This window comes from Nanorana parkeri, unplaced genomic scaffold, assembly GCF_000935625.1.
Source record: "Nanorana parkeri isolate BGI_ZX_2015 unplaced genomic scaffold, ASM93562v1 scaffold1315, whole genome shotgun sequence".
In the NCBI taxonomy this organism is placed as follows: Eukaryota; Metazoa; Chordata; class Amphibia; order Anura; family Dicroglossidae; genus Nanorana; species Nanorana parkeri.
Window position 1 is genome coordinate 456,317 of NW_017307583.1, and position 10,533 is coordinate 466,849.

Consider the following 10,533-nt stretch of genomic DNA (forward strand, 5'->3'; position numbering starts at 1 on the left):
TGGGAAACCAGGCCTTCTCCTGCCTGTATGTAAGAAGGGGTCATGAAAGGCAGAGTATCAGGGAAATGTCTGCATGTACTTCCTGAAATAGAGGTAGGAAATAGGGATAGGTAGTAAAGAGTGACGGGCAAATAGGAAACAAATACAGAGGAACACTTTGGAAGAACCTCATTTTAACATGACTTGACCTGGTGACTTGTTTTCTGTCCCAGTGGGTGGAGCCTAAGCTGTCCTGGAAAGCTGACGGGGGGGCGGGGGGTGGGATTGGTGGTTTACAACATTCATTGGAAATTATGTAGTCAGTGAAATGCTTACCTGATCTGTCATTAAGTCCTAGTTGCAAAAGTTTAACTCTCTGAGCAATGGTAAGTGCTCTTATGTGAACTTTTTCAGCCAAAACCTTTAACAGGAAGAGAGAAACAAAACACACAGAAATAGAGAGCTCAAACAACTTCAAAAAGCAACAGCCATGATACATGATGGAAAATATTGTAAAACACATACAAAAAGGTTCTTTTTATTTTTAACATTCTGCACACCAGGGCTTGAAAAATCCTACATAAGCTAACAGTCATTGAACCTCAAATATTAAAGTTGATGCCCATTTTGTTTTGTGCTTTTTATTAGTTTTTTTTTTTTTTTTTACACATTTTTTTAATAATTATTTTTAATTTGTGTGTGTGGGTGACCTGACATTTCCCTTTTGAAATAGAGGACAGAGTCCTCAATTTCTTTTTCTGCAGCCTCAGCACTCAATACAGAGGCTTCAAATTCATTCAGAAACTGCTGACCAGTATCTGAATGGGGAGGAGCCTCTATAGTGAGTGCTTCTCCCCATTGAGAAAATCATGAATGAACAGGAAGTTATGTAAATCACATCCTGTTCATTCATAACTGGGGACACATAGTACTATGTGTCCCCAGATATTTACACACACTGGAGTGATCAGGCGATCACTCCAGTGTTTGTACTGCACACGGAGGATCGGTAATGTCAATGATATTTATCGATCCTCCGCCACGCACAGAGCCGCTGTCATCCGGAAACTGACAGGATGACAGCGCCTCCGCTCTCCTCACTGCTCGGCCTATCCTGAAACTTGTGGCTTCTCCCCGCCAGCCGCCGCTCACTCCTCCACCCCCACGCCGGAGATTTTTTTTGGATCCCCGCTGCCACGGCCCCTACAAGCGAGGGACAGACACACATCCCTGCTTGGGTGGTAGCCCAGTATTTTTGTTAATAGCGGTCATCAGCGGCTTGTGAGCTGCTGATGACAGCTATTCGTTTAAAGGGGACAGTCGGGGGAACAGTTCTACTATACGTTTATTGCAGAACTGTAAATGCCACCGCCGTAAGGCATACTGACCTGGCCAGCTGGGAACAGTTTTGTTCCACCATATGCCTTATGTCGGTGGCAGGGAAAGGGTTAATACTTGGCTTCGCCGCACGCTCCTGTCCAAATATCTGAAAATTTCTCGTGCAGCCACAAAGGATTTTGGGGCGGACGCAGTTCAGATGTTTGGTCAGAAGACGAGGAGACACACAAGATAAGTATATGGAGCAGTGTGCACCCACACAGACTCCGTGGGACATGAGAGAAGGAGGACAGAGGAGTCAGCGCTGGATCAGAGACCAGCACTGGAGGGACAGCTAAAAACTACCGGAAAGAAGATGATCGGATTAAGAGGCATCATTTAAGACAGTGGTTCTCAACCTTACTAGGGCCGGGACCCCTTGGTAACATTTGCCAAGTTGTGGTGACCCCCAACGGTAAAATTTAGGGATGACGCGACTGCTGCAGCGACACCTGGCGGCGTTGCGGGAGAACTGACACTAGTGCGCTAGGAGAGGGCTGAGGAGGACTCTCACCTAGCACAGCAGAAATCACACAGCGACCCACAGGTTGAGAGCCACTGCTATAGGCAAAGACAGAACCGGGCTCTGCAGTTGGAACTAGAAGAATTGGATTTAAAGTGTGTGGCTATATAACGTATGAGGTACATACTCCGCAGTACTGTCACTGACAGAGAAGCCCATAGAGTTCAGTGTAAGCCGTGAGAGTTACCCCTGATAAGATTTACTTACTTCTCCTTCTCCAGTCTGTACTCCTCCCTCCACACTCTACTATGCTGGAGGACCTTGCGGTGTGACAGTCATGTGACCAGCTCCTGGGGTGGGCGGGGCCGGCTGTGCTATGTGTACGCCGCCAGAATAAAAATAAACAGAATAGGAATGCATAGTTAAGATTCCTATTGGCCATTTCACTTTGCAATATCCAATTGCAAACTAGCTATTGCACCCGCCCTCTGCTGCGGTCATTCACTAGAAGGGGACCTGATGAAGAAATTCAGGTCCCCCTCTGCTGATTGGCAGCAGCACAGGGCGGGTGCAATAGCTAGTTTGCTATTGGCTAGTGCAAAGTGAAATAGCCAATAGGAATCTAGCTATGCATTCCTATGGTGTTTTTTTCTTTTTTCTGACTGTCGGCGGCCTGCAGCCCCGATGTCAGAAAAAAAAAAAAAAGAGCAGAGGAAGGTTTAATCTGCTCGATCAAGTGTTTCTCTCCTGGGCGGTTAGGAGCCGCTAGGTGACCCCTGGCAAATCGTCATTCGACCCCCGACGGGGTCGCGACCCACAGGTTGGGAACCACTGATTTAAGGAAAGTCCTTACATTAGCATTTGGGGGGGGGGACTTTTGCCCTTAATGCCACTTTAACCACCTACCATCTGGAGTAATTTTTTTAATTTTTGCACACACAAAATCTGAATTTTTGGCTAGAAAAAAAAGCTTAAAATTCCCAAACAATTATATATATTTTCTGAAAGCAGAGGTCGTGTAGAGAATGTTGGTTGCACGATATATGTGCAAATGTTTATCAAACCGGTATTTTTAGGATATAATACACAAATTATTTTTAGTGCACAAAAATGTTTTTTTTTAGTAAAATATTAAATACAGGGATTGTGTCGGGTAAACAGATACCAATCATGTCAAGTAGAGATGCACCGATACCGGTATTTTGATACTGAGTACTGATAAAAAAAATTCCGGTGCTCGCCGATACCAATTACGGAGTAACGGAAGTCCCATTCAGGAAGCAAGGTGGCGTGTAATGACTCACCACCTGGCTTCCTGATTAGCTGGGCAGAGTGTAATGACTCGCCACCGGGCTTCCTGATTAACAAGAAAGTCTGTCCCCTCTCACCTTGGCATGTCCAGCCTGTCACCCCCAGGGCCTCTCTAGCCAGAACGTGGCCTTCCTCCGGTACCCAGCCGGAGCCGTCTGGTTGGCCAATCATGGAAGCCGGCCGCCGTGTAATGACGCAACGCCCTGCTTTCTGATTGGCCGGCTCCATGCTCCCTCGTCATGAGATGACGAGGGAGCATGCAGGCAGCTTCCGGGCCAATCAGAATGCCATTACACGGCGCCCAGCTTCCTTATTGGCCAACTTCCCGACCAATCAGGAATCCGGGCAGTGCGTCATTACATGCTGCCCGGCTTCCTGATTGGCCTGGAAGTCGGCTCCATGCTCTCTCATCACAAGTGACGAGAAAGCATGGTGCCGCTTCCCAGCCATTCAGGAAACCGTGCAATGACACACTGCCCAGCTTCCTGATACAGGAAGTATCGGGCTAGGCATCGGAGCATTTGGGCGAGTACAAGTACTCGCCGAAATACTCGGTATCGGCACCGATATCGATACTAGTATCGGTGCATCCCTAATGTCAAGCCTTAAAATTGCGTGCCCCCGTGAAATCATAAAAAACTACAATACCCAGAATTGCCCATAGGCGATGCTTTAAAAACTTCAACCGCACATAAATTTAGTGTGAACAGTGATTGATGTCCCTAAAATTATTGCTCTCATGAAGACGTTCGCTGTGTTATGTAACGTGTGGTGCAAACGTCATTTGCACACATAGGCATACCAGACACGCGGTTGTGTATGTGGGGGCAGAGGACTATTAAAAAAAAAATTAGTTTTTTCATTTTTTTATATAATACACTTAACTGTATTGCTATCACATAGGGGGCTAACAAGCAAAATAGTGTGACAGGTCTTCTTTATGGAGACATTAGGGGGTCTATAAGACCCTTAATGTCACCTACAGACCCAAAAGAAATTAATGCAGCACAGATAGTCCTTCATATGTCCCAAACTAATAGATGAGCTATAAATAAAATGCCTCATTCAGACATTTACCTGGTAGGCAAGTTTCCTCACTTGCTCCTTGACATCCATAGTGCGTCCTACAATTTTTGGTAAGGTTCTGGCAGAGGGAGCAATGCAAGATAACACTGCCCTTCTTACCTCTGGATTTAAATCATTTTCCAGCAAATGCATGTAAACTATGAAGAAAAAAAAAAAAGATAGAATATTACAAAATATATAATGAAAATGGTTCTCTCTCCTACTAACAGTCTAGTGTTAAAGCAGAACTCCAGCCAAAAAACAAATAGCCTAATGAAAAACAAAACAACATGCAAGCTTTACAATAAACTACAAATGCTCATAGGAGTCACTAAATAATAAAATGTTGCTGTACATAAATAGCTCAAAGTTCTTTAAACATATATGCTAAAATAAGTATCTGAGCTTATCTTTATAAAATCTTAAGTGTGAGGCGACCACAATGCTGGAGGTATTTACCAGTGAACAATCATAATTCACTTTGTGGTGTTGACAAAAATGTTTGGGCCGTCCCCTCCTGATAATGCCAACTGCCTGTTGTCATGCTGATCCAATAACGGAGTCACTGAGCGGAAGTTATGCAGAAGTTCTGACTTCACTTGCCACATACTTGCTCCAGGTTCAGATGTGCAGACTTTTTTTTCAAAGGCAGTGACAACATATAGAATCCAGACGGTCAACACAACAGGCAGGTAACTAGCACTTTCGGAAGGAGTGATAAAAATGGCAGCCTCCATATTCTCAGACAGACTTTTTTTAAAGCGACACTAAACTCAAGAGTTACGGCGGCCATACATTGTGCGATTTTTGTTCGGAAATCGTACACGAACGGTCTTCCGAACAAAATTCGAACAGTTGATGGTACATTACTGATTTTTTATATTGTGATAGAAATTTTTCAGTCAGGTTGGAACATTTTTCTCTGACCCAACGAAAAATCGATGAAGCAGTGGGGTTTTGGTTCAGCAAAAATCTCAGCAAGAACACAGCACATGCGCAAAACGAAATCATTTCTGTAGATTGTCAAAAATTGGTTGGTTGGTTATGGCTAAAATTGGTTGGTTGGTTACGGCTAACTAACTATTTCTAAAAACCACATTTGACTATGCTTGATGGGGAAGTCTAGGTTTAATTGAACGAGGGTTCATGCCGGAAACGAACATTTCGGACATAAATCGTACAAATGTATAAGCTGTAAACCTTACAAAATGCATTCAAGTACCTTAACCACTTACAAACATGTATCTTATTTGTGCATCACTGTGTGTGTTGTAAATTAGCCACTGCTCCAAGCTCCCATAATGGACTACAATGTCCCGTTTAGTTTACAAATTTGTATTGAAGTTATAATTCATCACAGGAGTGAGCTTGGAGCGGTGACTACTTTACAACACACAGGGACCATGGGGAACAGAAGTAGTCACCCTCCAGAAGGAAGGACAGTGTCAGCATCAATTCAGAGATGATTTGAGGATCTACAGCCGAGTGATACACAAATAAGATACAGTATTGTTAATAGTTAAGGTACTTGAATGCATTTTGTAAGATTTAACTCCCGAGTATAGTGTCACTTTAAATGGAGACAAATCTACCACAAGACCCTGTGAGGCTGATTCTCATGTGAAAATTTGATAATTGAAGTGTAAACTCAAACAATTTATTGCGATAGCATTCTCAACTTCTTTAGTATATCAGCTTCAGTATGTGATATATAATACAGTTTATTAGGCCTCATTCACACAGCGTAAAGTCGGGCCATATAGATCCGTGCACGGCCGCATGGGCCCGTTCCCGGAAGTGACAGGTGCTGCATGCGATTGCACGCAGCCATACGCTGTTATATGCACACGCGAACTGCACATCCGTGAGGGTGTAGGTGTCCGTCCCCGGAAAGGATCCATTCGGTCTGCGTACGAGTATGGACACCCGCGCCTTCCCATAGAGAAGAACAGGCTGCTGCATGCAATCACACGCAGCACCTGACCGGATACGGCCGTGCACGCCACCCGGATCAGTACGGCCCGACTCTACTCTGTGTGAATGAGGCCTTATAGTCCGTAGAATATATATCTCCATCACAGAAAATCGCTCACCATTAGATACAGGACAGTCAATGTCATTTGGGTCCTGGAGCCTGGCCAGTGCCAGAACTGCTTGGATCCGCACATTGGGTACTCTGTCAGTCACACGTATGAGCATGGCTTCATGGATCTTATCAAACAGGTCATCATCAATCTGCGCATTTTCAGGTAAATTAACCAGCAGCTTATAGATAAGTTGACAAACCCTGAACCGCACTGCCATGCTATTGGCCACATGAGACTGCAAAAGAAAAATAAATAATGAATAATGGTAAGTTGTATCCTTGAAACATGTAACAATGCATTCATAAACAAGATCACTTTTTCTCCTTTGCTGAATATAATTTAGGATTTCAGCACCATCTAGTGTTCACAACACATACACACACACTATAAAAATGGGAATACGCAAGAAAATTCGGCACGTCGTATAAACTTGCTTGAGGGAGGATAAAAAGCAGGTACAGTAGCTTGAAATTATTATTATTACCGTATATACTCGAGTATAAGCCGTCCCGAATATAAGCCGAGGTACCTAAAAGGAAGACATTACAATCACAACAATCACAATACAATTCAAGACAAGATGGTAAGGAGGGCAAACAGGGAAATGAAGAGATATCCTAAATGGGACAGGAAGTCATGGATAAAGCTAGAAGATGACAAACATTTGAGAACCAGGGTAGAATAGGTGGTGGGGGGGGGGGTTCACAAAGAGATGAGATCTTAAAGGCCAAGTTTAGTTTTTAAACCATGGTTCACGTTTCATCTACACACAGGATGTACAATGAAACACGGTGACATACCCCTACATATGGTTATGTAGTGGACGATATAAGTTTAGGGGAGTCATTTTGTAAGCAGGGAGAAACCTTCTGAGGTTCCTCTAGCATATCCTCATTTTCTTCCATGTCTAGGGAGGGGAGAAGAGAGTGGTAGAAATCACCAGTCAGGTGCCACCTTTCCGAAATTAATGAGTAATCAGGGGGAATACACTAAATTGTGAAATTCCAGGCCTTAATTGAAAGTTGGAATCTGAAGATTAGTGGGTAGTAAATTGTTAATGCCCAAGCAGTTGACCCACAAACAAAAGTCTGGCCTTGAACCAGACCGTGTCAGGAATGGCCTGTAGCTCAGGAAGTGGAGTTATCCCAAAACAAGGTGTAGAATTCATTTTCTAAGGAGGGGTTAATTTCGGGGGTACCTTAGTACAGGGCTCAACAAATGGCAGGTGCCAGGTCTTTTTTCACCTGCCTCCACTGCATCAACTCTGCTACCCCCCTGCCCCACATTGAGAGCATGCTGCGATCTGTGTCTCCTTCGATCCCGCCTGTATCAGCAGAGGCAGCGGGGATCTGCGGGGACACAGACTGCTGCAGCTGGCACCCAGCGTGGAGGAGAGACCTTTGTCAGCCGCTGTGTCCTCCTTCAGAACTTTCTCCTTCCGGTCCCACCTCTGCTGATTGACAGGAGGGTGCAATAGCCAGCCTGCTATTCCAATTTGAAACAGCCAATAGCTGGCTGGCTATTGCTCCCAATCACTGTCTGCTGTGTGGTTTACAATCAGTTGCCTCAGTAGGCAGCTGTCATTCCCCAGCTAAAGCCATTGAAGCTAATAGACCCCTAATGTCATTTTAAAGAGAACCTGTCATCTCCAATGTGCTATCACATGGGGGGCTTGGGAGCACGCGCCCCCCCGTGATAGCGATAAAGTAAAAAAAAAAAAGTGACAATTTTTGCACAAGTCCCACAAAAACGCACGCCAATTAAAACTGAGTAAGACTGTAATTGGAAACTTCGTGTGAAATATTTTGTTTGCATTGCAGGACTACATATTCAAGTTATTAACTCTTCTCACTTTGTCACCTGTCCATACCTGAGCGTTCTGTCACCTGTAGCAAAACGCCTTTTGCTGGAAAAGTACATGAGCTACTTTCCTGCCCTTCTGGCCCCAAAGAACTTCAATGGTAACACCTGTAAATGCATGCTACAAGCGGTGTCACACTTTGTTTGTGCATTTCACGCACAAGCACAATCTACCGCTGAAAACGATTGATGAACACGCATAAAAGTGTGCGAAAACACTAGACAAAAGGTGCGAAAATGCTGTTGCCTAGGTGTGTACAGAGGCTTAGTCTAACAGAAAGCTGCCGGAATACCCAAACACTGGCTTAAGCCGACTGTCCGCAGTGGAGGGCTCCTTTCACGAAAGCAGCTTATCAAAAAACCCAACAGGTAAATAACCGACTCTTGTTGAACAGGACAGTTCTGTCAGGTCCACACACAGCTGGACTATCGTCTGATTCAGTGCTACTGATTAATCTAGCGTCCCTACTATAACTAAATGTAAAGCAGTGAGTGGATCTCATGCAGAATCACGGGGAAATAATACTGCTGGAAGCCTACAGAGTGTTATTATAAGATCTAAAATTAAAACACAATATAAGGCCACTTACCTGAAGAAGGAAATGAAATAAATAATTGACAGGGGAATTTTCCTCATCCATCTCATCTTCCTCATCGTTAGAACTGTGAAAAGAAGTCACAAACTTTGCCACAAAATCCATAACCCGTTCCACAGCCGGCTCCCTCCTGTAGACTATCAGGGGGTATTTCAGGTAGTGAGCAAATTCTTCCAGAAATATGGATTTGTCTTCAATCTGTGAAACATTGAAGGTATCAGGGCATTAGTTCTGCATAGCTGTAATAAAACAATATATCTCATTCATTCTTATGGCCCCTGTTCACATGTGAGCGTTTTGTCGCAATAAGCAAAATGCCGGTCGCTGGAAAAAATACAGGAGCTTCTTTTTGACAAATTATGGTCTCAATAGGAAACACTTGGAAACCTGGTTGCGATCATTTTGGCACGTTGGTACGTGCCTTTTGCCCATATACATTAATGTGTGTCACATTAATGTATATGGGAAAAAGGCACGTACCAACGTGCAAAAATGATCTCCTCATAAAAACACGCAACTTAATGCACACGCATAAAACGCTGTCGCCTAGGTGTGATTAGAGCCTAAGAGGAACAGAGGCAGGGTGGGCTAACATTTCCCCTCAGGGGTGAGTCCTTAGCCAGTTTGTGGGATGTGAATGTAACATTGGGCGCCAGTCACTTTAAGGATTTTATAATATTTGATTCCTTAAGTGATAAAAATGAGAGAGAGGGTAAAGGGCTAGAGATCTAGGACAGTACAGAACTCCAGAATCAGCAGCCACTTTCCAGAGCAGAGGGCCTTTAAACTGATTGCAGTAACACTGTATTGAAGAACCTCAGCTGGTTAGCAGATCTAGCATAGAATTCCCTAGGTAAGACACCAGACTTTTGTGAGGTCCTGGCATCTCCAGCAGACAAAGTTCCTCCCTGGTTCTCCATCCCATGATCCCAGGTACAGTTTCTGACCCTGACTGGGTCCACCTGCAGGTTACAGGTCCAGTCAGACAGCACACCCTTCTCCAGGCAGGAGGTCCGGGGGGGGGCATAGAATACCCAGGCCTGATGTAGCTGGAAGGGGTATCCGAGAAGCTGCACTGAATAGGGCTGCAATCTATAACCCTGTCCTTTTTGTCTCAACAGATGTATAAATACTGAATTTCCCACATAGAATACTTCTTTGGGGAGGTCTCTCTAGCCACGGGTTTCCTTTAAAGAGCTCTAAAGCTTGGAATGTACTCTGGATGGAAACAATCCCTGCAGGGTAAATCCAAAATTCTCAGTGGTCACCAGAACAGGAATAGAGGGGACATTTTCCAATGGGGACACATGTTCTTGTGACATCTGCGTGAGAATGGATGTCCTTTGCAATGGAAAGCCATCCTCTCGCTTCCTGTTGAGTCTACAGGACAGGAAATGAAGGCAAATCTCCCCAATGAAAGAGAAGGCAGGCAGCAGTTTTAACCATTCACTCCTCTAAGGTGAACTCCGGGCAAAACTTGTATGAACCTTTGCAGTGGGGCTACCTCCGCAGTGCAAGGGTTAACTGTTTGTTTTTGTCTAGGTGCAAAAAAAAAAAAAGTTACTCACCTGAACCGCCAAGCCGGCTTTCTCTTAGACTAATCCCTGGAGAGTCCAGAGCCGCCCCCCCACCGGCAGTGATCCAAGGTCTCATAAATCATCACGTTCTATACACTATGTATAGACATGAGGATGCAGAGGAACATACCAATGCTGCAGCATTGGAGGAGACATGCCTCAGAGACTGGAGAAGCAGGAAGCTGTTTCAGCGGTTCAGGGGAGTATAACGCACTATA

General features: G+C 44.5%; 1 protein-coding gene across 1 annotated transcript in view; it reads right to left on the reverse strand.

Annotated features, from left to right (window-relative positions):
• Positions 1-10,533, reverse strand: part of NCAPG (non-SMC condensin I complex subunit G) — a 41,532-nt gene that overhangs the window by 30,158 nt on the left and 841 nt on the right. The window contains exons 2-5 of the mRNA XM_018569262.1: positions 8,733-8,936; positions 6,289-6,517; positions 4,208-4,353; positions 316-400 (exon numbers count right to left, since the gene is read on the reverse strand). Of these exons, the coding sequence (XP_018424764.1) occupies positions 316-400; positions 4,208-4,353; positions 6,289-6,517; positions 8,733-8,936 (664 nt within the window). The remainder of the gene's footprint in view (positions 1-315; positions 401-4,207; positions 4,354-6,288; positions 6,518-8,732; positions 8,937-10,533) is intronic.